The sequence below is a fragment of the Diabrotica undecimpunctata genome, chromosome 8, assembly GCF_040954645.1.
Source record: "Diabrotica undecimpunctata isolate CICGRU chromosome 8, icDiaUnde3, whole genome shotgun sequence".
In the NCBI taxonomy this organism is placed as follows: Eukaryota; Metazoa; Arthropoda; class Insecta; order Coleoptera; family Chrysomelidae; genus Diabrotica; species Diabrotica undecimpunctata.
Genome location: NC_092810.1, coordinates 31,219,693 through 31,247,116, shown reverse-complemented (window position 1 = coordinate 31,247,116; position 27,424 = coordinate 31,219,693). Strand labels below are relative to the sequence as shown.

At 33.6% G+C, this 27,424-nt stretch overlaps 1 protein-coding gene across 2 annotated transcripts in view; it reads right to left on the bottom strand.

The window, feature by feature from the left end:
- LOC140447393 (four and a half LIM domains protein 2-like) overlaps window positions 1-27,424 on the bottom strand; it is a 402,290-nt gene that overhangs the window by 320,986 nt on the left and 53,880 nt on the right. For both annotated transcript variants that reach the window (XM_072540017.1, XM_072540016.1), the window contains exon 2: window positions 5,565-5,650. In XM_072540017.1, the coding sequence (XP_072396118.1) occupies window positions 5,565-5,650 (86 nt within the window). The remainder of the gene's footprint in view (window positions 1-5,564; window positions 5,651-27,424) is intronic.

Sequence of the window (27,424 nt, the reverse complement as noted above, 5' to 3'; positions counted from 1 at the left end):
AGTCACCTTCATAATAGTTTGTTGCACTTTGATAGAAATCGTTCCAATAGTCAGTCGTCCATAGAAAATACTAATAATCCAGGGGCATCGGGAGTAGAACAAAATTCGCCTGAAATATCACATTGTGCTGCTAGTTTTATAGGGAAGAAAAACGAGACAAAAAAGGAAATTTTGCTCGGTACCGTTTTAGTTCACGCGATTGATAGTAAGGGGTGTAAACAGCCCTTGAGATGTCTGCTAGATTCAGGTTCAATGAGTTCGTTCATTAGTCGTAAAGCTTCCAGTAGATTAGGTTGGCCTAAAACTCCTTGTTCATTTGAAGTTAACGGACTCAATTCGATGCAAACGAAACTGAATCAAGGTCAAATAAGTTTTTCTATCCAACCTCGTCATCAGGAGTCACCGGTGTTTCACTTGGAGGCTATTATTACAGATCGGGTTTGCTCGGATTTGCCGAGCACCAAAATTGACATATCGACGTGGAATTATATTAAAAATTTGAAGTTAGCCGATCCCGAATTTAACTGTAGTCAATCTATAGATTTGTTAATTGGTTGTAGCATAGTTTCGAAGGTGTTGTTAGAAGGTAAAATTGAAGGTAAAGCGGGACAACCAGATGCCCTAAATACCGTTTTTGGTTATATTTTGTTAGGACCTACTAGCACACCTAACCTTTCGTCGACTTCGCTTGTTTGTCTTTCAAATATTGAAGACCCACTAAATTCTTCGTTAACGAAATTTTGGGAACTGGAAAACGTACCGGAAAAGCCAGTTTCAGAACCAGAAGACGTTTTGTGTGAGAACATTTATCTGGAAACGCATAATCGGGACGTCTCGGGTAAATATGTTGTATCTTTGCCTTTTCGTGAATCGCCGCCTTGTTTGCAAGATAGCTATGATATTGCTTTAAATAGATTGCTATCATTAGAACGACGCTTATCTCGTCAACCAAGTTTGAAAAAAGAATATTCTTTTCATATGCAGGAGTATCTTGATTTAGGTCATATGCAGTTAGTCTCTAATGCCGAAAAGAAAAGGGGAAAGTATTATATTCCACATCATTGCGTTGTGAAACCAGATAGTGTTTCAAGTAAAATTCGAGTTGTATATAATGCGTCTCAGAAAAGTCCCAGTCGCGGTAAATCTTTAAACGACTATTTACTGGTCGGTCCTAAGCTGCAACAGAACATAGTCTCGCTGTTGTTGAATTTTAGACTTAATCGTTTTGCGCTGTGTGCGGACATTCGTCAGATGTATCGTAATATTTTAGTCGCTCCTGAATATCGTTCATTAACCGTTACTTTTGGAATAGTATCTTCGCCGTATCTCGCTTTAAGAACTCTCCAACAATTAGCATTAGACGAAGGCTCTCGTTTTCCTAAAGCCGTCTCGCTTATTCGTCATGCTTCGTATATTGATGATTTTGTTTTTGGTGCTTCGACTCTCGAAGAAGCACAAACTTTAGTTGACGAATTAGTCGCTTTGTTAAAGTTAGGAGGCTTTGAGTTACGGAAATGGTGTTCGAATGAACCCAAATTGTTGTCGCAGTTTCCTGAATCCCATATTAATCCTCACTCCATTAATTTTGATCCAGAAGCAAATGGTCCTTCATTAAAAATCCTTGGTTTGAAGTGGATTGCACAGTCCGACGTCTTTCAATTTTCACTCAAATTGCAAGACGTCCCTTGTACCAAAAGATCGTTTTTGTCCGAATTAGCTCGAATTTATGATCCTTGTGGTTACTTAACACCTATTACCTTTTTCATTAAACATTTAATCCAACAACTTTGGGCAACCGGTCTTAAATGGGATGATCGTCCTCCTTCGGAAATAATTCGTGTATGGGAGCAATATAAGAGCGAACTATCTCTTATTTCACAGTTCAAAATTCCTCGTTTTTTGAATATTTCCTCATGTCCGATCTTAGAGCTTCATGGATTTGCCGATGCTAGTGAAAAGGGATATGCTTGTGTCGTTTATATTCGTAGTATTGATACTCGTAACCTAGTTCAAGTTAATTTACTGTGTGCCAAATCGAAAGTAGCTCCTATAAAACAGATTACTATACCTCGATTAGAATTGTTAGCTGCTGTTCATTTGGTAAAACTTATGTCGTTTGTGTTAGAGTCGTGGAAGCATATAATATTTCAAAATGTGTATACTTGGTTAGATTCTCAAATCGTATTGCACTGGATGAAAAGCTCCCACTCGAGATTCAAAACTTTCGTCGCAAATCGCATTTCGATAACCATGTCTCGTTACAGGGGAGTTAGAACTCAAAAGGCCTATTTGTGTCTATTTGTATGTTGCGCTACAAAGGCTTTAAATCTTGAATTAGCTAGTGATTTGATCGCGGAAGCTTTTTTGGCTGCTTCACATCGTTTTTATTAATTTTGTTTTGTTCGGCTTTTGTCAATATAACCGCGACGAAACCACCATTTTAATTTTAATTTTTTTATTGTAGTTTAAGTTTTGAATATTTGTGTAAGATTTGTATAGGAATTGTTTGTATTAATTATCGTTTTAGTTGTTTAAGTAATTATAGTATTTGGAATTCGTTTTGTTTTTTAAAGACCTTATGGCCTTTAAAGGGGGGAGAATGTTTAAATTTAAATATGGTTGTATAAATTAATCAATACATTTGTCCTCCCTGTATTCCTACGATCCCTATAAGTACCGCCATCGGGCTCGTGGAATGCGTCCCTTTAAGGAGAAGAGCACCAGTCGTTGAAAAGAAAAGACGCAACCCGGCACGTGAACCCATGCACGCATATTGAATTGATTTCGTTCGTTGTTTTGTAGTGCAAACCCTGGTAACCAGACCCAGCGGTAAGTTTTTACCTAGTTTTACCTAAACCTATAAATTGTCTTTGATTGTTTATTGCAACCATTTAAATTTTAATAATTATTTGCTTCTATGAGGAAAAGTCCATTAATTATTCTCGCCAGAGTTATCGAAGGAATAGTTCTGTTAATTAAGTACTATTAATTTGTAATAGTACATTTGTTTGTTAATACCCCACACATTTTTTATGCATTTCTTAGAGGACGCAATTTTATTTTTTTGATGTGTTTGAAGTATAATTAAGTTCAAGTTTGTGGGTTCGCCACCCTTGTCCCCCGCCCGGCATCTTGGACAAAGGGGAGAAAGGATTTTCGCGCTGTATCTCGTAAATTAGCAACCCTGCAAAACATTTTATTAGACATTATTTGTTACTAATACAACAAATACAAAGTACAACTTTATTTTTATTACTTTTATTCCTAAAATAAAAAATAGAAAAGTTAGAAACAAAAATGACTAAAAACTTTGAAACAAATTTTGTTTTAAGCCTTATAACTATTTCTGGTAATTTTACAATAACATAACATCAGAGCAATATCATAGAGGATTTTTTATAGAGTAATTTTTAGTAGAAATTTGTTTAATTTCAATTTCTCTGGATTTTACAGCGCTTCGAATAGATCACATGTCATAAGTCAGTTAAAAAAATATCCGTAAGTGACGCTTACGTCGAGGTTTGGTATTAAATCATATCCTCATATTATTCCTTATATTCGGATATACATTTCAATACATTTTTGCAGATTTTCAGCCATAGTTTCATAGTTAACCAATGAAATAACGCAAATTAAATCTTGTTAAAGTCATATTTTCCAAGTTTTTAAACAAATTAAAGTTGATAATTAGTAACAAATCACAAATATTATATGTTATTTTATTTATTTATTAACGGATATACCATTAACACCATGTTACACTAATAAAAAAATAAATGCTGTCCCACCAGGAATTTAATTGATCAATATAGGCACAAAATAATTTTCACAAAGTGTTACTTATTCTATTTTTAAAATTACAAATCATAAAACAGTTATAAATTATTTCATTCAAAAAAATTCAGTATTTTATGTTTTTTTGCCAATCCTATAATATTTTCAACAATGATTCTGCGATTGGCAATGGCCCTTGTTTTTATTTTTTCTTCTTCTGTTAACTGAGCCGCTTTTTTTAAATGCAGGTATATTTAAATAATATTCCTTTTTCCTCTAAAAGATTTGATATATCAAAACGCCTGTCCGCTCGAATAAATTCTCCTTCAATACGTCCTAAAATTCCGAATTCTACTGTAATTTTTCTGCAATCTGAAATACTACTTCCATAAACATCAGATACATATATAATTTCACCTTTTTCAAATCATGTTATTAGTATTTTAAAGGTATTGGTTCCATAATATGTAGAATAAATGTTGAATTTCGGTACGGTCCAGAATAATTTTGTCCTGGTCTTCTGAAGTTGTTGCAATGTTCCAAAAGTTAATTTTTTTTAAGCAAGCGTAAAGATGCTTGGACCACTTAACAAATATTTTTCGGACAGTTCGAATGTCTATTGCAAAAAAATGCTTCAATGTAGAATAAAACAAATTAAGTCTATATTTCATAAACGTTATTAACAGTTCATGTTCCACTGAAAGAGACTATGAATTTTAATGTATGATTTTCCAAACTCTTCAACAAAACATGTACTAAATAATTTTCTTGAAAAACCAGTAAAATGTTTCTTCTGACAAAAAGTCATAAGAAATGAATTGACTTCTATTCCATAGTACATTTTTATTCCGTGTTATCACGGTTTGAGTTGTAATACATGTTTTTGAACTCTCTGATTTATTTTCATTAGCAGGTGTTTCTGTTGAACCACACTTTTGTGTATCATTGTTAACTTTTTGTAATAATTCTGTTAATGTTTGCTCTTTTTGTTTGTTTGGTGCTGCTACACAGTCTTTTTCTATATCTATCACTTCTCGTAGAGTCCTCCACTGGAGTCTCAAACTTTCTTTTTGGTAAATTTACTGAAGGTGCTGCATCTTTTTTAAGGATCTTATATTGTCCTAGAAAAACAAGACAACGACAATGCAAGAAATTGTACTTGTAACGGTATAACTTTCATTTGAAAAGTACCTGGAATAGATTTTTGTGTGCTTGCTGCTACTTTTTTCAGACCTGATAGCGATCAACCATCGTTTCTGTAAAGCTTTATTCAAGGGGAATTTATGAAACTTAACATTGTCAGTTTTATTGGAAACTGAATTGCATTGTGGCACACAACAATTGTAAGGCATACTGTAAAGTTTTAGTAAAAGTGTCCAAATAATTAAAATGTCCTAAATAACTTATTAAAACTTAAATAACTCACAAAATTGCATACCAACTAGGAAACAAGTACTAGCAAACAATTTAAATAAATGGCAGAATAAAATAAGGTTATGTTTTAATATCAAACCCTGACGCCAGCGCCACCTACATGCATGTGATCTATTAAGCCGGGTTCTTGAATACTCGCCATCTTGGAATGGGAAGGGTTCAAAGGTGGTTAGTATAAACTTAAAAAATAAATTTGCTTCCTCTCAAAACTGTAATCTCAATGTAACTTTTCAATTGACTAATTCTATATCACTTTCTTGGTGTCATAATACTATTCACTATTAAATTTTACTTAAAATCGGCCGTGAATTGCATAAACTCTGAGAGTATAATTATAATGGAAACTTAATACATACCTCCATTTGTGCGGTTCGTACCCATCTTTACATTTTGAACATTCCGTACAAGGTTGTCCGATATCAGCTTCTTTGATCTGGACGCCCTGGAAAAGAAACGCAAAGAATTAGCGATGATGAAAATTTATTTAAACTTAAACTAAACTTATTAGACAACAAGCAATTGAGCGATATTTGGTTGGATCTTGGGTGTTAGTTCGATCCTTCGGTATTAAATAAGTTGTTCTCTGCCGATTAAAAATTAATTAATGCTGACAAGCAATTACTCATGAATACTCCAGAATTTCTTTAGCCAGAAGTTTTGAACTCCGTCTGGTCCAGGTAATTTCCACTTATGAAGCTCTGATAATATTTAAGACTATTATTATCCAGATTTAGTTTCTGGTCGGACTCTTTCCATGTTATCGAGATCCAGGTGACTTGGTACGTCAGAGAATCTCCCAAAAATTTTCTTACGCGTCTATATTTTGAGAGAAGTACTGCTTTTTGCATAATCTTATAGAGATGTTCATTAAGACCCAGCTGTTTTATGTTCTCTAAAAAGTTCTTCGGAATAACTCCAGTAGTAGAGAGAATAACAGGTATCATCTGAGTACTTTCCATTCTCCATTGTCTCCTTATTTGTAATTACAGATCTCTGTTCTTGGCGATTTTTTCATTGTATTTCAACACGCAGATTATTATTGTTAGGTATCGTCACATCTATTTTGTCTGTCTAGTAAGTCTATTAACTAGTATGACATAAGGTCTATTATGTGCCACTGGTTGGCTACTGAGCACAGTGCGGTCCCAGTAAAGTTTATAGTTGTCATTTTCAATCATTCTGTCAGGAACGTAATGATAATAAGGGAGATGGTCGGTTTTTAGAAGTCCCAGTTTGCTAGCTAGTTCTTGGTAAAGAGTCTTTCCTAATGAATCATGGCGTTCTTTGTAATCTTTGTTCTTTGACAATATATTTCAGGTAATTTTTAATTGGAATAACCTGATCCTGAATGGCAAGTAGGAAACACTCTGCCATTGTCGATATATTCTTGGCTGATCTCATTGAGATGTCGCCCATGTAGAGATTTACTCATCCAGGTGCGAATTTTTTCTTGCTTAGTCAGGTGGTTTATATGTATTTCTTACTCCCTCCATTTGAGCGGTGTTGTACCATCTACTGCGCAAATTGCTCGATGTAAAATAGGGGTCTCAGCCTGCGTCTGAAAATTAGCAACCTGTTTATCCAGTGGCTCACCTATATCCATAAGTCTTCTTCTCCTTTGATATCGCGTTAATGTTGTTCTCTCTATTGCACCGCGTGGTTGTTGTTTTTGCGCCTTTGTGAGAAGTGTTCTTACTTTCCGCTGAAGACTTTCTATATCTCTTTTTGACCACTTAATAATACCAAATGAGTAGCTAAGCGCGGAACAGGCGTACGTATTTAATACCTTAAACAGATTTTTACTATTAAGATATGACCGATTTAGCTGTCTTACTCTTCGCTCAACTCAGAAGTTAGTTCGGTTTTTATTTGGTTATGGTCAATTTTCCGCGCTTGCTTTACTCTGAGATATTTGTATGTATCATTTTCACCCATTGCCTCGATGTTTTGGCCATCTTGCATATCAAAATCTCCGGGCTAAACCTTTCCTCTGATTATGTTTAGAACACGGCACTTGTTTAGTCCAAACTTCATACTGATATCATTTGAGAATGTTTCCACAGTTTTCAGTATCTGATCTGACTGATGGTTTCGACTGGAAGCTATTAATTTCAAATCATCCATATACAGCAGATGATTAAGCTTCGCCACAACAGTATTGTTATTTTTGATGCTAACACCTAAGTCAGTGGAGTTCAGTAGCTGAGATAGTTGGTTCATTGCCAAACATAATCTAAGTGGACTCAACGAGTCTTCCTGGAAAAAGCCCCGGTTAATTGGGGCATCTTAAGTTTTTGATGAAGTTTTCACCGGGTATTTGAAGGTGAATTTTAGTCTGCATCTCCGTCATTAAATGCTTTAAAAAGGTCACTATATTATTATCGACTTTATATATTTTCAATATAACTATGTATAAGTATATACGAACGGTCGAGGAACTGTTTCATCTAGCTGCGGACCGAGAATCATTTCATCAGCTTGTCAATATGACGATAGCCAACGCTTGAATACAAGCACGACACGCAAAGAAGAAGATGTATAAGCCATTCATACGGTACTAAATCAAAGGCATTCCTCTAGTTAATGAAGGCAGTAAAAAGGTTCATTTTTTGGTGTACGCCTGGTTAGGGATGACAGTCGATTATAAGTTGTTCTTTGCAGCCCATGGAACCCTTAGCGCATCCTTTCTGTTGAGGCTCTATGATATTGTTTAGAGAACAGTGTTAGTAGATACGCTGGGCTACACACACAAGATGTGACCAATTTGTACAAAGTTGGAAGACAAGTAATTGGGGGGTACTTGGCTGGATCTTGGGTGTTATTTTGATCCTATTATTATTATTAGTATCAGTATTACTTAAAACTACTAAATCTTACAGAATTATCCCTTCTATTTCACCTTAGCTACTTCATGGTTTATTTACTCATATTTTATTTTGAGTTTTATTTCTCAGGAGACTCTTTCTTTGTGTATGTGATTTATTTTCGTATCTCCATAGTACATTAATTATTATGTTGTTCAGATTTTTTTTGTTCGCTTCTTTATCATATTGTATTATTGTTACATACTATTGTTAAATATTATTGTTAAATGTTTGTATCAGTTTGACGAGTTTGTGTCAATTGCTTTTAGGGACTGGTACATTAATTTTACTTAATCGAAAAGTATCTAGCGCTGACTCATTTTTAAGTAGTTCCCATATTCATTTGTTTTAAAAGTTCAACATCAACACTCGACAGGAATTGTCTAAATTAATGAATACAGGGTGGCCCAGTAAATAGACTTAACTATTACTTTTTTATCATTGGGGGCTATGATGTATCGTTTATGTGAAATAAGTACATGCTGTAAACTCCAATGAACTCTTAAATACTGACAGCAATATGTGGGCAATCAATAGCCCTAATTACACCATTCCGTCCACCAAATATCATAAAAGTAAAAACAAATATACAAAATCCATTTTTTCAAACACAAAGCCAATATAACAGATACGATACATCATACCTTTTTTACACATTATGTTTTGAGAACTGTAATTTGTTGTACGTTTTCTGAATTTTACACTTGTATGTAATTATTTACGTAAACGATACATCATAGCCCCCAATCTCTAATATTTTGTTTAAAATTGAATCTGTGTATGTTATTTATTCTAGACCGAGCAGGTCTCAGCTTGTGTAGAGGAGAGACGCTGAACTGAGTAGGGTCCTTCAGTACTTTGTGCAAGACAGGGCGGGAAAGTCCTCAACCCCGACACGGCACGTCCCAATAGCTGATAGGGAACGACCTGTAGGACAGGTATGAATAAGGCTTCGCCAAATAAGTACCCGCGGATCAACTGAGGACATGACACAGGTCAGCAACTGTGTTATTAGTGGCCCGTGGCTGAGAAATAAAATTCCTGACAGGTGCGGTACTAAAAAGTCGCATTCGAAAATCAAATACTGATTTAACCGGACAGATTTAACATCCAATCTATGGCTAAAGATGAAAAGGTCTACGAATTAGAAGAAGAACTATCCAAAATAAAGTGTGATATTGTAGGACTGTCAGAAGTGAAAAGAAGAGGCGAACAATGCTTGCATCTAAACTCTGGAAATCACCTATACTATACAGGGAAAATAGACGAAACATATGTGGAGTAGGATTTCTTGTCAAAAAGTATCTCACACCATATATTTCTACGTATAAAAGCGTTTCTGATAGAGTAGCTTATATTATAATAGACCTAGATAATAAAACCAAGATCAAATACAAGTGTATGCTCCCACAACAACACATCAGGAAGAGATAGTTGAAATGTTCTACGAAGATTTGATAACAGCATTAAAAGAAAATGATGCAAAGTATACTAAAGTATAAAATACTGAAACACAAAGTATCAAATACTGAAACTAAAATAGGAATGCATGGTTATGGCACACAAAACGAAAGAGGAGAAAAATTATATAACTTCTTAGAACAACAAAATTTATATGCCATCAACATCAACATCAACACTTCAAGAAACCAGCAAACCGAAAATGGACGTAGATATCTGTCGATAAAAAGACGAAATACGAGATCGATTACTTCTTGTGTGGTAACAAAGACATTTTTGAGGATATAACAGCTCTCGATCCATTCACAACTGGCAGCGATCTTCGCCTTTTAAGAGCAAGGATTCTTGTTAAACAGACGAGAAACCACATAATTAATGTAATCAGATAGATCAAACTAAAATGCGACAGAAGGGAGATGAGTACAATGTAACGAAAGCCCTTGAAAGCAGGACTGACTGTTGCAAAAAAAAACGAAAAATAAAGAAGACCGAATAAGTAATTCAACAAAACGGTTGATGGAAAAGAGACGCACATTTCTAAGCGAAGGAAAGCGAAACAAAGATGGTTTTAAATAATTGAATAAACAAATAAATAAGGTAGTAAAGGAAGATTTAAGGATCTACAATGAAAACAAGGTAGAATAAATAATAGAAAAAAACCGAGGCCTGAAATGCTTAAGATCGGACTTAGGAAAGCCTATAATAATCTCATTGAAGGATAAAGATGTAAAAGAAATAAAAGAAAAGAACGAAATCCTAAAAGTTAGTCAAACATTTTACCGTGATTTATATTTCTCAAACAAGAACCCAGATAACACTGCAAAGGAATATCTTAAGAAAAAGATAACGAATGTCAACTCAGAAATACTCCCTAACATAGAATCCTTCGAAATAAAACAAGTTATGATACAACTAAAGAACAATAAGGCTCCAGGCCCAGATGGAATACTTGGATAAATGTTGAAGGAGGGGAGTGAAATTATTCTCGAAGAATTGAAAAAAAAAATTCCCACATGTTTGGAATGAAAGTTTGACAATACTTCTCTTTAAAAAAAGGAGACAGGGGAGATCTGAAGAACTATAGGCCAATCTCCCTGCAGTTCCAAATGTACAAATTGTTTATGAGAGTAATAACTAACAGGTTAACGTCAAAGCTCGATAGATATCAACCCTTACAGCAGTCAGGATTCCGAAAAGGTTACAGTACAGCGGATCATCTTCTTACAGTCAGAACGCTAATACAGAAAGCCAGTGAATATCACTTGAACATATACATTGGCTTCGTTGATTATGAAAGGGCATTCGACTCCATAGAACTTTGGGCAATAGAGAGAGCTATGAACAACTGCAGGATAGACACCCGATACAGAATGCTCATACATAATATTTACAAGAAATAGATGGGAAAACAAAAGTTATACCAATCAACAGAGGAGTTCGCCAGGGAGAAGTTAACTCACCAAAGCTATTCACACTTGGACTGGAAGACGTGTTCAAAGACATCAACTGGACAGATAAAGGAATAAATGTTAATGGAAGCAAACTGAGTCATTTGAGATACGCTGATGACATTGTAATATTCGCTACAAGTTTCGAAGAACTACAGACCATGATGACGCAACTATTTCAAGTTTCGGAAAAAGTTGCTCTGAAAATACAAAAATAATGACAAATACACCGAACATTATAGAAATAACGTTGAACGACATACAGTAAGCAAATACATCTACCTGGGACAGATAATGAAAGTTAACAAAGAAAATCAACTGCCGAAATTACCAGAAGAATAAGGTTAGCGTGGGCAGGATTTTGAAAACTGAGTTGGATCTTGAAAAGCACTAAAATAGAACAATATTTGAAAACCAGAATTTACGATCAGTGTATCCTCCCCATACTCACGTATGGTTCGCAGACGTAGACACTCACCAAGTATAATATGGATAAAATAGTAAAGGCACAAAGAGGGATGGAAAGATCAATGCTAGGGGTGAGACTTATAGACAAAAAAACAAACAAATGGATTAGAAGCAAAACGAAAGTAAAAGACGCAGGAGAACATGCTGCCAAATTAAAATGGAGCTTCGCAGGACACAATGCCCGACTGAAGGATAAGAGATGGAACCACGAAATACAACAGTGGAGGCCATGGTTAGGAAAGAGAAGCAGAGGAAGACTACAAATGAGATGGGCTGATGATATTAAGAAGATCGGAGGACACAACTGGAAGCAAGTGGCGCAAAATAGAAAACACTGGATTGATTTGGGGGAGGCCTATGTCCAAAATTGGCTGAAGAGAGAGATTTATTCTAGAATGTCTGTTACGAGACTTTTTGTGAACGAGAATTTTTATTTTAACTTAAATATTAATACAATGTTTTTATCCAAAAATTTCGAAGATACTAGGGACACATAAGAGCCCTAACAACTATATTTTAGGACAAATTAAAAGTGAGTTGGTGATTACAAATTATTGCCGCAGTAAAACGATCCGTGAAGTGGCGGATGAAAAACTAGTGTGGAATATAACTAAGCATTATGGAAAAATAGGAAGTATCTTAAATAAAATAAGTAAAAGCCCGGTCGTCAAAAAAAAACGTACATTTAATTAGTGAATTTTTGAAAACAGCACAGCATTATAAAGGGCAATGCCTTACAACCAACAACCAACGCAACTCTCCATTGGATGTTACGTCTCAAAGCGAAAGATCCCCCCTTTTCGAGCTGGAAAATTGTACGTTCCCTTAAAAAATGTAATCCTTTATCATCGACCTAATGTCTTAATAATTATAATGTTTGTTACTCAAATTATGTAATTTAAAGGTCATCTGACCTCATTATGTGGCTAGTTCAAACTTTATAGACGTTTTTCACTGATGATGATCTGATAGGATCGAAAACGTTCTGAAAATTTATAAATCTATTTTGGATGATTCAACGCCGACGTCTAACTAAAATATAACAAGACCGCACGAAGGTGGTCTATTGGGATCACAAATAAGGCTATATTTTTATTTTCTTTTAATTAGTATTTTTGAAACACAATATTTTTATTTGTACTCATAGGGTATTTTCTTCCACCTGATGAAAATATTTTGTTTGTTTATGCTTACCTTGTATTAAATTAATGTAGATCAAAAATAAGTGATATATTTGACATAATAATTTTGACAGCTTACCACACTTACAAAAATCAAATTGTTCTTTTATTTTACAAAAATTGGCCAAAAGAATAATGAAACTATATTAAAAAACACAAAGAGTTCAGCAAAATTCTACGACACAGAAAATACAGAAGCAGAAACAGGAATTTTAATTAAACTATGGTATACAGCCAACCCCGCTTAAATTTTAAGTGGCGCCTTCCGTTTGGAGTTAAGGTTGGTGCCTTTTTTTGTGCCAGTCCAACCCTCTGTTGTCTCATTTCTGAGTTTGGTAGTTTATTGAGATCGTTTTTTTTTGGACGTTGTGTGATTAATTCCTTCTAGGTATTATCTATTTCTTCTTCTATGCCTTTAAAGTAGTCTTTCCAAAAGATCAAAAATAGAAAGTAATTCATCATCCCTTAACAAAATTTAATTATTATACTAAACATATGAATATTACACATTTTTTCTATCTACCTCCCGCTAATATAGGTGTTTCGTTTGCTTACAAGAGACAAAAATAATTTTTTTAATACTCTTTTAGAGTATTAATTTTTTATTGAACATTAATCAATCAAAATGACGACAAACCCACATTAACAAAGTAAACAATAAATCCATCACATAAAGATTACATCGTTTTAAGCTGGTAACCTTCCAAGCGCACATAATAATTAATGGACAAGCTTTTTACGGATGTAAATAGATGGATATATTGAAATAAAACACAATATCATAAAAAATGTTGGTAGAAAAAGTAATTGTAATGTTTTTAGGTGTAAATTGTTATGTTTTTGCTGATGATATAGACATAATGTTACGGATACATTATGGATACAATTCTTATTAAAATTTAAAAATATTTATGGCGTCAAATTCTTTCAATACCGTTGTGAATATTTGAAAGTGGTAAATATTTATACCAGCTTTCATAGCGGTGATAGTAATTTACGTGGTTTTTTGTTTTTATTTTGAAGTGGTTCTCATAAAAAATTGAAAAAACTAGGTAAGTAGTTTGTTTTTTATAACAATCCCTGACACACATAGCTATTACTTACTGGATGTGCCTTTGCTAATCAAATAAAATACTTAAATTTCATTAAATATTTTGAGGTTAGATTTTTTTTCAGCTTTCTATTCGACACTGCAACTCTATAAAACAATGGATGACCTTGGTATTGATAGAAAGTGTTTCTCAGACGTTATAACCTCTTCATATTTAGTCGTATTTATTTTCGACAAAGAAAATATTTTCAGACATGAAATGTGAAATTTTATGTTTTTTCTTGTTTCAGGAATGGAAACTTATAATTTGAACAAAATGAACAAGCTGTGGATTCAAATATTGCCGGAGACTCTAAGGCCGAAGATGAGTTGTGTAATTTTGCGTCTTTAAGATCAACCCCATACAGTAGATTATCAGGCTCGAGTAAAAATCAGTACCTTATATCAGAAAACACCGAAAAATATTCTTAATCTTTTTGCGTCTCTAAGATTGATAATCTACACACATTTTGAAGTATGTTTAGAATAAACAATTGCTCTTTCAATTGATCTTGATTCCGCCTAGATATTTACGCAGGAAATAAATAACATTTTTTCCGCTGATGTGGGCAAGAGAATGATTTTTGTTTTCTCTATAATTATTCTCTTAAACTAGAAGCTTAAAAAATTATTTCTTTTAAAAAGATATTCACCCTTAAAATTTTTTAGGAAAGAAAAACCATTCTTTCTAAGCCGCAAGAAGATTTTTTTAATACGGAGTAATAATTTTAAATAGTTTCGAACTCTTCTTGTTTAATTTTGCCTCCCCCAAAAAAAAGGGAAACTTATCCACGACCTTGCAATCCTACTAAACGCAAATTATATTGTTACAATACTGATACCCACGCATCAGAATTAAATGCATCAAGTAGGATTTTGGAATAAAATATTGATCCATATTCTTCAGATGACAGTTTGGAAGATCGTAATTAGAATGTTAAAGATCAAAAATGTATTCGAAAATGGCTACAAGCACAAAATTGGATGCCAGAATAGCCAGAACTGGATGCAAAACTTAGACCAAAGAAAAACGCTCGAACAGAGTTTGAATTATTAAAATGGACGAAGAACTCTCCACTACAACATCTTTCTATTTGATCAGCCGTTTGCTGTACAGTGCAGTATTGAAACAGATAAAGTTCTTTCTCTCTATTTTTAAATCGTTTATGGACAATAACATCATGACAAAGTAACTTATATGCATTACAGAGTTGATGAACTGAATTTATCAATGGACGAGCTAAAAGCATTCTTTAGTTTACTAGTTGTGTTTGGGATCACCAGATTGCCAAGTATAATGTTGTATTGGTCGAATAATGCGAATTTTCCAAACGAACGAGAATCATCTCTAATAATAATGAAACATTTTTTTTATTCATATAGCGGACAATACTCAAATGCCGAAAAAAGGAGAGAGTAAATATAATAAATTGTATAAAATTCGACCCATACTTACGCACCTTTCTACTCAATTCAAGAACAATTTTAAATGTTGATGATGAGAGTATAGTGGCATTCAAAGGTTGTCCTACGATGAAACAATATGTGCTATTAAAACCTATCAAGAGCAGCTTCAAAGTTTGGGCGATTGCTTACAGTGATACTGGCTATATGGTAGACTTTAAAGCCTATCAAGGCAAATCCGAAAACCCGGAGCAGATAGCTTCAGGTGAAAGAGATTTTCTAGACTTATCAAAACCTCTAAATGGACAGGGATATTGTTTGTATTTTGATAATTTCTTCTCCTCCTTTCCACTTCTAAAAAGATTATTAGACGACAAACTTTTTGAAGAAGGAACATTTACATCGAATAGAAAACAATTTCCACACGACAAACTGACTGCAAATAAAAATTTATCGTTAGAACAATTTGATTTTTATTAATAACGTAACAAATTGGGATAAAAAGTTAATAAAGAGATTGTAAACATCTTTATATTAATTACTATTTAAATGGAAATAAGCCACAATTAAAGGTTAAAGTACATTTATTGACGTTTCAATTTCCACTTCGGAAATCGTTCTCAAAATACAAACATTAGTAAATTCTATTTTATTTTTATTTTTCTGAATTTACTAATGTTTGTATTTTGAGAACGATTTCCGAAGTGGAAATTGAAACGTCAATAAACGTACTTTAACCTTTAATTGTGGCTTATTCCCATTTAAATAGTAATTACTTTAAAATGCCACAAAAAAATAGCTTCAGAACAATATATTTATATTTTTAGAAACTTCTAAGCATCAAAATTGTGTGGGTTACTTTTCTCTAAAAAAGTAGTCAACTATTTTACCAAGTTCAAGCCTATATTGCATTTTGCTTAACCCTCCGTTATTGGCGTGACTAAGAATGACATATTTAGTGGCGTGGGGGACAAATGTCAGCCATTTTTTATTTGCCATTTTTTTTACTTTTAGTTTATTTTCTATGGAAATATGCTCAATACAATGTATTCATCAAGATAAAACCAAAAAATTATAACAAAACTTTTTTTTTAAGTAAACGATAATACGTTCACTTAACCTCATTTTGATGGCAGTTTATAGAGATTTCCTTCAAATGGTCACCACAAACGCATTTTCCATATTTGGTACAGAATTTTCTGGTGGTTTTATCCCGAACCCTTCCACATACATAACATCTTCCTCGGGATCCGGTTCTAGCTTGGGCTGGCTGCTCATCTTCCTCAATACCAAGCAGCAATTTTGCATGTTGTCGTAACTGCTTTAAAATGTTTGGATTTTGAGACCTTCGTTCTATTTAAGGTTTAATTAACTCCGAACTCAGGTTTTACAAGAACCGAACATGTAATATCTTCTCGTTCATATGATGGTGATATTTGTAAATGCAAAGAGCATTTATTGTGGAAATGTTTACCAGACTGTAGAATAGTACCATCGGCCAACGTCTAGTATTGCATGCAACATTATTGTGTTGACAAATCTGGTCAACCAGGTAGATGCCAACTTTGGTCATATTATAAAAAGTCACGACCTCAGGTTTATTTTTATATCCAGTAGAACCATCCATATCAATGGTGGAATGGAATTTGGATAAAACTAGTACAGTCTTGTTATTTTTTGAACAATAGGAAAGCAAAGCGCATCATTCGTGAAAGCCGAATACGGAGAAGTGCCACTCTATTTCGTCTTGGAAGGAATTCCTTTGGTATTTCTATTTGGTTCCTACATAAGTTAGTTTTTTTTTCTGTAAAAGGCCTTTTCGCCAAAGGAATACTGGTGAACCAGTTATCATCTGTGATATTTCGATTAGATCCAGATACTGGTTCAACTAAACGCAACACAACTTCTTCTCCCGAGTTGCTTACTTGGTAAGGACCTTCTGGCTGCCTACCTATATAGGCTTTCAAATTCAACATGTAAGCTGTCTTAGTGTCAGTTAAAGCAAAATACTTTCAGGCCGTAATTTAGCCGACTTACTCTTTATGTAGTGCTTAAAGCTACATCTACCTCTAAATGCTAAAAGTTGTTCGTCGAGTGAGCGGTACTCACTTGGTGAAAAGTAAGTTGAAAATTGTTCAAAAGTGATTCCAGCACATCTCTTATTGGTGCCAATTTGTCAATGGCTTTTCGCGTACCTCTATCAATAACACTGTCAAACCGTAAACATCGTATCAAGAAGCGAAATCTGGATTCACTCATAGATAAGTAGCAAGATTCCAGACCATTTCTCTTTGAATTATCGCAGAAACTGTGTTAAGTTTTTCCTGAAGGATCGCAAAGAACCTATGAGAACAATAAAACAATAAATGCTCGAATTTCCACTAGTGTATCACTTTTGTCAGTTTCATCTGCTTCTTGTTCGGAAGTCGTATTATGTTCACTTTCAGTCACGTGGTTTTCTTCTCCAAAATCACTTTCGTCGTCAGTATTAGGTCCATTCTCGTTATCTCTCAACTCCTCGAACCATTTGAATCAAACGTCAGGATCGTTAATTCTTTCAACTTTACGTTTCTTCGAATTCTCCATTTTGTTCTAAAAAAAGTAAGGTCCCGTAAAAATCACGAGATATTATCATTATGAATCAGGATTCGTAAGTACTAGCAATATGTACTAAAAAATTAGTATAGTAAGTAGACCAAAATTGAAAACTTACTTTGACAAACTTAAGAACACGGTTAGTGGCGTGGGGGACAGTCGTCAACCACTAAAAGATTTATGGAAATGCTTGACAACTAAGCGCGTGTTACTATGCACAACCACGTTATACATTCATTCACACTTGGAAGATACTGAAGTCTAGCTAGCGCTGCTGACACCTACCAATTTAAATCTGTGAATAGAAATAATGAAGTGGCTGACATATGTCACTTATGCCACTAATGGAGGGTTAATGCACATTGATATAATAATTTACCACCTCTAAAATTATTACCTCATTATTTTCTTAAAAATTATATTGTGTTACAAGTTATATGAGACAGCAATAAATACTATTTACCCAAAATGTACTGTGAATTCACCATATCGATAATTTGCCCTATAAAGGGTTAAAATATACTGTACAATTTGGCTTTTCAGTAAATAAGATACGATGAGGGACACATTTATTCAAAAAAGAACACCAATTCCTGTGCTACAGCAATTATAATTGCTTTGTCGAAATAAACAACCAACACTGATGATATTAGAGTTTCCTAATGATTCGTCACACAACAAATACCAGTTTAGTTTATTTCATATTTATTTTTGTATTATTTTTCAAGCTGTCACGGTTAGTTGGCTCAAGTCATCAAAATGTTTCGATACGGTTTTAGTTTCTACATCAGATCGTTAGATAGGACGAGTTTCGTATTTTAGATACATGATTTGATAAATTGCCGTATCTTGTAAATTGTCAGACAGCTTTGTTCAAATAAAAAATAGTGTGGCGTTCAGATGCGAACAAATGATTTTTGAAAATAGTTTTTTAAAGGAAATGTTCAATTGCACTATCAAATAAAATATTAGTAAAATTGGAGGTAAAATACTTCTACTAGTGCTAGTGTAGTATTAGGACATTACACTAATTATTGGTCAACTTTGATGAATAATAATAAACTTGTCAAAACTATCAGTATTCGAGATATTTTCTTGTCTAGTTTTATAGCCTAATTCGTCAAAACTGACAGCAATAGTAAAGAAACTAAAACACTTCCTAAAACGTGAATATTTATAAAATAATATCCACCATCATGCCGTTGTTCTCGAAGTTCTAATTCACATTTCATAAAAAAGGAAGTTAGTAATCATTGTGGAATGTACTTTGTAGTGTAAGGTGTCGATTCAAAAACGCTTGCCTTTGAAAAACGACATGCATTCAAGCGAAATTTGCTGCAAACGCGAGAAACGAAAGGACGCCTCCGTTATTCATACAGCCATTCTTGCAATTCATGCGGAATATGTATATTAGATTTTAAGCGCCTACACACAGATATTGCATTTATTAGTACATACGCGGAGTTTTAACTAAAATATACATATTATTAACCTTAGAATGGTATCGATATTTTTTAGGTAATTAGTCGTACTGTGGTGTCATATACGACACCACAGACTAAGGACTTTTTTTAATTTATACTAAGAAATCAAACACATACGTATTTTTTACATTTTTTATTGTGCAAAGAAGTGTAAAAAGACTCTAAAGAAGTAGAAAAGAACATGTTTATACCAAAAAAGAAATCAAATTTTTTCATTACAAGTTGGACAGATTGGTCTTCTGTGTTTGGCACACAGGTAGCTTTACAGCGGACGCACATTTCTTGTGGATTGGAGGTTGAGTTTCTTGATTACTGAGTACTGGCTGGTCCTCTTGTCCAAGAACATTCAAAATCATAGAGCGCAAAAATCTGGACAAAGTTGGTATTTCTGATCTCTTTTTTAGTTGCGGAGTCACCACCTGTAGTGCTAAATGCCTAAGAAAATCCTGGGCGTAATTTTTAAATGTGGATCTGATTTGGTTCTATTTGCGCTATAAATAACATTATAACCTGCACCATCAAGCATGCAATAAAAAGCTCTAAGAGGCCACCGACGAGTTTTTCTAGCCACGGTCTTCGTGTGACACAACTGATCATAAGTGTCTATTCCTTCTTTTGTAGACTTATAAAATAAAATAGTCTCGGGCTTGTTAGTATCTTCATCAATTACACCGTAAGTGTGAAATGTTGACAGCAACAGAACAATTTTTTTTTGATTTTGGAGAAAATGATACTAATGTCTTATTCTCGTCAAAAGCAAAGTCAGAACTTGGAACAACTCGACAAGATCGTCGAGTCTTTCGCAAGAGGACGAAAACCAATTATTCATGGTGACATTTATATTGGTGCCATAGAGATTTTTACATAGGCGAAGAAAGTATTGGGTGGGCAAAGTTTTTGATGCATCTCATCTCTCTTTTCCCACATATGGTATTGCAGAATACATATAAAAAGTCTTAGAGTCGCACAACATAACGGTTTTAATTCCATATTTGTCTGGTTTATTTGGAATATAAACTTTAAAAGGATATCTGCCGAAAACTGAGCAACTGTTCATCAAATGTCACATATGGGCCAGGAGTGTAATTAGCTTTACAATATTCAATACATTCATTCCAAAGAAATCGTATAAGTGCAAATTTATCATCACGTTTCCTTTCCTCTCTAGTTGTTTCGTCATCAAAATGAAGACAATTAATCAAAAATTCAAAGCGTTTTTGTGACATTGTTGCTCTGAAAATTGGAATTCCAAATTGTTTTCACCATAAATCCGAGGTACTCAGGTAGCTAGTTTTTAGAATACCACTCATATATAAAAGACCAAATAATGCCAAAATCTCTTCTTTGCTTGTAATAGCTGTACAATTTGGAGTTCGACTAAATTTAGTAAAGTGTTTAGAGATTTCTTGGTTTGTGTATTGAGTAATATAATTTATCATTGAGTCGCTGAAAAATAGTTTCCAAGTCAGAATCTCTTCTGGTGTATTTGAGGCGTGAGACTTTGGACCTGGTAGACGAAGCACTATGTTTTTTTGAACTATGCTAGTGTTCTTTAAGAAAAACGGAGTTTTATACCACTTAAAACCATTTTTTCCATTATACTACTTTTCTTTTTTGATCTCTATCTTTCTGCGAATGTTCACTCTCCTCTTCACTAACCTCTGGTTCGGCTAAAATGGTATCAGAATGTTCACTTTCACTAAGCTCTTTGTCTTCATCCTTACTCAAACATTCAGATTCTGTATTATTTAAAGGGACCTTCATCACTCTCACCAACCTCATAAGCACGCACAATTTTTTCTAACTCAGCCTGAGTCAACGGTTTGCTTGTTCAAGTCATTTACTTCTATATTCAAAATTATAACAGGAATTGTACTGTGGTGTCGTATGTAACACGGATAAATATTTTAAATAGCTATTATTAGCGCCCGACAAACAGTTACGGGTACAGTTGGTTTGAAACTAAAAGACTAAGAGGTAAAGGTACTGAGAATCTTCCCTTCTGTAGGAACGTTCTGACTACATCTAATCGAAACTGCGCGGTGTCGCCGGCGACACCAGTATACCGTTCTAGGTTTGAAGGTATATTTTACTTTTTCAAATACTAAAACTGATGAATTAACTCAGAAGAAAATATCATCTAGGCCATATCGTTACTATTTATCTGCCATTTGTAAATTCTATGGCATGGAAATAAACTGGTGCATGATAGCTAATAGGAGTTTTAAATTCTAATGTTCACAGAAATATAGACTAAAATCCCATGGGACATTTTTAAGAGGCTATTTGACCCAGCATGAATCACATATAAAATAATAGGTACTATACAATATGTAATAACAACTTTAGAACCTATGCCGTCAATTTTTATCGGTACAGGTGACTAAACTGGTAAGGTAAACTTCACTCAAGTATTGTGGCCCAATATATTTGTACGGCATTTATAACTTGGTAGGTAATACAAACATAATGACCTGCAACATAATGCCGTACAAAATATTGGTACTAGTAAAAGTGCAGTAACGCATTTATACAGCAGGGGTGAGAAATCTAGGACACAACACTTGATTTTAACCCCCATTCGTTGAGGTCATTCAAAAACGTACTGCATCAATTGCAATTGATTACTTGATGCGTGAAAGAATTTTTGGCAACTATGTATGCCGTCTAAAAGTTATGGTTCTTGCTCGTGATATAAATTCTTTGTACCAGGGTTGTTGCTAGTGTTTATAAACAGTTTATCGGTATTTGGGAATAGAATTATTGTTTTTCGATGAGATAATTATTTCTTGAAAAATTTGAAAATTTAACATATTTCTAAAGTACTCTGTGGCGTATGTTATGCTATATTTTAAATACTGTAGCTGTTATTAGTTACCTAAAAGTAGTTGAATGAAAAAAAACAATGCCGTACATTTTTAACTGACGGATTTTGCATAGCTGATAGTCTATTGAAATGTTACATTTTTTAGGGCTTAGCGTGCATTTATAAGAGGACGCAATTTTATTCTTTTGGGGTGTTGGGAGAGTAAATTTAATATAAGCTTAAGTACTTTAACTACTTTTAAGTACTAGTAATTTAATATAAGTTTGTGGGGTCGCCACTATTGTCTCGCGGCCGTCATCTTGCAATCGGTTTTCGCGCTGTATCTCGTAAACTAGCAACCCTACAGAAAATTATATTAAATATTATTTTTAGCAAATTAAATTGTCTACAAATTTATTCCCATTACTTTTTATCATAAAATTTAAATAAATAAGTTATAAACAAAAATACCTAAAAATTTTGGAACAAATTTTCTTTTGGGCCTTATAACTTTTGTGTCGTAATTTTACAAAAAAAAACAACATCAGAGCAATATTATAGAGAGTTTTTTAAAGAATAATTTTTACTACAAATTTTTTTAATTTCATTAATTTCTCTGGTTTTCACAGAGCTCCGAAATTGACCGGGTTCTTGAATACTCGCCATCTTGGAATAAGGGGTAAGCAATCCTGCAGAAAATTTGATTAGAAATTATGTATAGCAAATTAAATTGTGTACAACTTTATCCCTATTACTTTTTAGTGTAAAATGGAAAATACAAAAATTATCGGTGTATCTGGTATCGTCATTTTTGTACTCATAACTGGTATGGTCGGGTCAATTCTGACCCGGCATTTTATTCAAGTATAAAATAATTATTCAAAAAAATTTTTCTTTTGGTTTCAAACAAAGAAAGAGTTATTGTTTTAAAAGGTTAAAGTCTTATTGATATAAAACTAAATACAAAAAAATCTGCAAGGACGTTTTGAGACATATTATTTTTTTAACGCAATTTGAACATTGGTGTAATTGGGTACTGTGATTTGTACAAATATGATTTTCACATGTGTTACAAACAGTTTGGCGTTTATTGTTTTTGCTTGATGGACAAATATAATATCTACGCCGTTTTCTGGAAGGCTTCTGTTCCTGCTGTGTGGTCAATTTGGCTCTTCATTCAGTATAACTAATTCACCAAGTTTAAGAACTTTACGAATTATCACCGGAATTTTTCCTGAGAAGCCTCGTTAGAGTTAGGTGGCGTTGCATATGTGCAATATAATCATTGATGTTCCCAAAGTGATCACAAATTGTCTCCTTGTCATGTCACTGCCAGTCCCAGTTTAAAAAAGGGTAAACGAATTTACACAGGGAATATTCATAATAACATACCAGATCGCACATGGCCATCTTCTTGTTCTTCTACCAGTATTATACGTAGAATATTTCTGATCCTGACTATCTACCCCTAATTTAATGGAATTGTAAAAAAGCATGATATCAGGTTTCTTTATAATGTCATCTATCTTGTCATCATAATGCACTGATTACAGAAGAAGTACAGACTTATTTTGATTCGTTACAGAAGAAACCATTGTTTTTGATGCAATAAAAACAAATTTAGACGAATGAAGTGCATCTTTTTTATTCGGAACTATATACGATGGAATATCTCTTTTGTTTTTACGTAACGTTCCGATTTAGGTTAGTTTTTGTGCGAGCAATTGGTCTACCAATTCAATTGAGGTAAACCAGTTATCACCAGTTATGTTTCTTCCTTTCTTTCAGATAATACTGATCTATCTTTCAGATAATACTGATAATGTCGGAAGAGAAAGGTTCTGGGGATTGGATACTTCCTTTTTACCTGCATAAATAAAGGCATTTAACAAATAATGAGCGTTGGTATCACAGAGACACATCACTTTTAGACCATATTTGTTAGGTTTACTTTTTATGTAAACACGAAAGGACCAACGACCTCTAAAGCCAACGAGCATCTCATCGATAGTTAAACAGTCATTTGGTATATAACACAAACATTACAGTTTTCTATAAACTTATTAAAAATTTTACTGATATAACGCAATTTATCATTAAGTCTCTCATTCCTTGTAGTCGCGCTGTCAAACCCTAAGACAGCTAACAGAAATAAAAATCGTTTCAGTGACATCGTATCACGAAATATATAGCGTCCCGTGAAGCCACTTGCAAATAGTCCTTCAACATCCTCATGATTCGAGTTAACGACGGACTTGAGATATAAAAGTCCAAAGAGTGCTTTTATTTCTAAAAAGTCCATATGCTCAACAAAAGAAGCTACATGCGATATGACAGATCGCTAATTTTTTCATTTGTGCATTCCACAATTATGTTTATAATAGCATCATCAATTAAAAGGTTCCAAATTATACGGAGTTTTTTCTGAACAGTTTTTTGCAGCAAACTTTAAAACAGAAAGATGTTATGACTACAATGTTGACTTCATGTTTTGCCAGTAGTTGGTGGATTTTTTGACCATTTGTATCTATTTTTGCCAAAAACGTACCTTGATAATTCTTGAAAACTTTCACTATTTTCATTATCATTACTACTAAAAGTATAGGACTCTGATTGCTGATATCTCGACTGTTAAAGGCCATGGTTCATTAATATTCATATTCTCTGTAATATGGCTTTCACACACAATATCATATTATGGGTCACTGGCATGATCACTGTCTATAGTTGGGGAGTCACTAATATTACCATCATCATCGTTTAAAAAAAGTGCCTGTCCTGTTCCCTTGTATACCGTTTTCCCTCAATAACCACAATCGTAAAAATATATGCGTCAGAATGGACCCCAGACAGTCGAACCACCTACTTAGAGTACTATTTATCGACTGGTGCATGTGCATGATTTGGGAGAAATCCTAAAAGATGCCGTTATCTGACGATTGTGCGAACAAAATACGAAGAGAAATTTATCCGGTTGGGTCCAAAATGACCCGACGATACCAGTTGAGGATTAAGATAAATTTCTTGGTAATAAAAAGAACAAAACAAACTTACCTCTTACCTAAGAAAGAAAGAAACCTAAAAAAATATTTCTCGGAGCAAAAACCGGTTATTTTTGCAATTTGTTTAAAAAAATTTTGCCTGGCACCCTTAATACTTTTAAAGCTATTTAGAACCATTTTTTTGTACGACATTTTGTTTTTGTTGATAATTTATGTCAATATTAACAAAATATATCAAAGCCGTACAAAAATTTTTGATCTTAATATCCGAATTATCAGAGGGAAATTAATTTTCCTCTCATAAAATGTTATTATTTTATGAAACTAAATTTAAATCAGTGGGTTTCATTTTGGCTCAAATCACTTCATTTGCACTACTTAAAAATAGAGGGATGCGCCCTAGATTTCTCACTCCTGTACCAGCCGATATGTGCGGCACTGCAAAAAATGTAATCTAAATAAAGATCAGAAACTATGTGCATGAATGACATACTTTAACTGGTACCAATACTTTGACCAATATTTCGACCGGGTTACACTTTCTGAAGTGCGGCTAGCGCGAACAAGAGCTTCAAGCTCACCCAATGCTCGATTCAAACGATTGGTCTTTTGATCGATGGGAAAGATTACTTTTAAACTGCGTTTGCTGTTGGGGTTTTTCGGATGTCTTAAATCGATAATAAGGAAATTTCTGATGATCTTTTCATTATTATGATTCTTGATTCTTAAGACGACTTTAGATGCTTATGTCTAGAAAGTTCTTTTGAATACAAGCTATCTGCGCCCGTACAGATTATTAAATGGTACAAAAGAATTTCACAAATCTAAACATTGAAACTAATATACAGTATGATATAGATATATAATACTTAAAATAAATTAGAAATATTAATCGTTGTTGTTACGCAACATAGTCCCCTCGTTGATGTGACCGTTATGTGACTGACCTACATCTAAATGATTATAAGGTAAAGGACACACTTTAACAATAGATCTTATGAATGTTTCGTCTTTAGTTCTTACTTTTACAGATCGAACCTTGCCGTCTTTACCTGGTAATGCTTCGATTACTCTTGCCAATGGCCATTTTAGAGGGGGAGCGTTGTCATCGATAAGAAGTACAAGATCATTAACTTTAATGTTTTCTTGGGGCAGAAACCATCTGGGCTTATGGAGGCGATTTAAATAATCCCTAAAAAATCGACTTCTGTAGCTATTATCAAAATGAAATTAACAAAAATAATTTTCTAAACCCTCATTTGAAAAGATTTTCTATGCTTTTTCAGTAAAATTGTGCCAATTTTCAATATAATTTACCCGTCTTCTTCACCTTCAGTATTTAAAATTAAATAGTGATCATACATTGTTTATATATTGTTTATAAGTAAAGAGACGTATAAACTTTTGCATATTTCGTTTATTGCCTACCAAATTTATGAAAAATAATTGTTAGATACCTACCTGTATAAACGCGTGTCATGCGAAAATCGTTAATTTCCTAGTCTATAAACAACCAGAATTTCTGTTATTAAATCAAAACTAGAATTCTTTTAATCAAAGTTGACATTTAATACATCAAAAATGTTTCTTTTTGTGGTTAAATTATTCATTTCAGTAAACAAATAAGTCAATCTTTTTTTCGCAAAATGTTGATACAGAAACACAAGAAACAATTGATTCCCTTTTGGTTACAATAGTCAAAACATCCTGTTAAATTTTTTAATGAATCCCGATTAAAATATAATACCGCCTTCAATTATGATATCATTGTTCAACCAGAACATAAATTAAACATTAATAAACAAAAAAGAACGCATTGTCTGTCATGTTCTTTGAAGTATTCGACGATCGTGACCATACCACGTGATGTATTTACTAAGCACTTCAATTAGCAGGTTATTATACGTCGTGGAAGTGTGGGAAGCTTTTTTGATTTAAGTCGTGTTAGTTTTTGATGTACTACCGATATCAGTAGGAAGTAAATAACAGGGTCTATAACGAAGAATAAATTTGGTTTCATTAGATTATAGAAGAACTGATGGGTGTATTTTATTTTCGTTGAACTTTTTCTATTTTGACACTGAATATTGTATATTTTTGGGAATAAGCGACAATGCCTGTAATTAAAATAACATTTTATCTTTTGGCGTATATATGTAAATAAGGAGATGTAAAAATAAATGAAAATGGAGAACATTCAATCCAATTCTGCGAACAGTACTTTCTGAAAATCCTAAAAGGATTCTAAAGTCAGATGAATATACATAAGTATACCTGGGTCCAACCAACGAGAAACACCAAGTCAATTATAGATTATGTTAGCAAAAAACAAGAAACACACATACAAGTCGAAGACGTAAGAGTGTTAAGAGGACCGGAGTGCGGAACTGACCACTAGGTATATTGGGTCTAT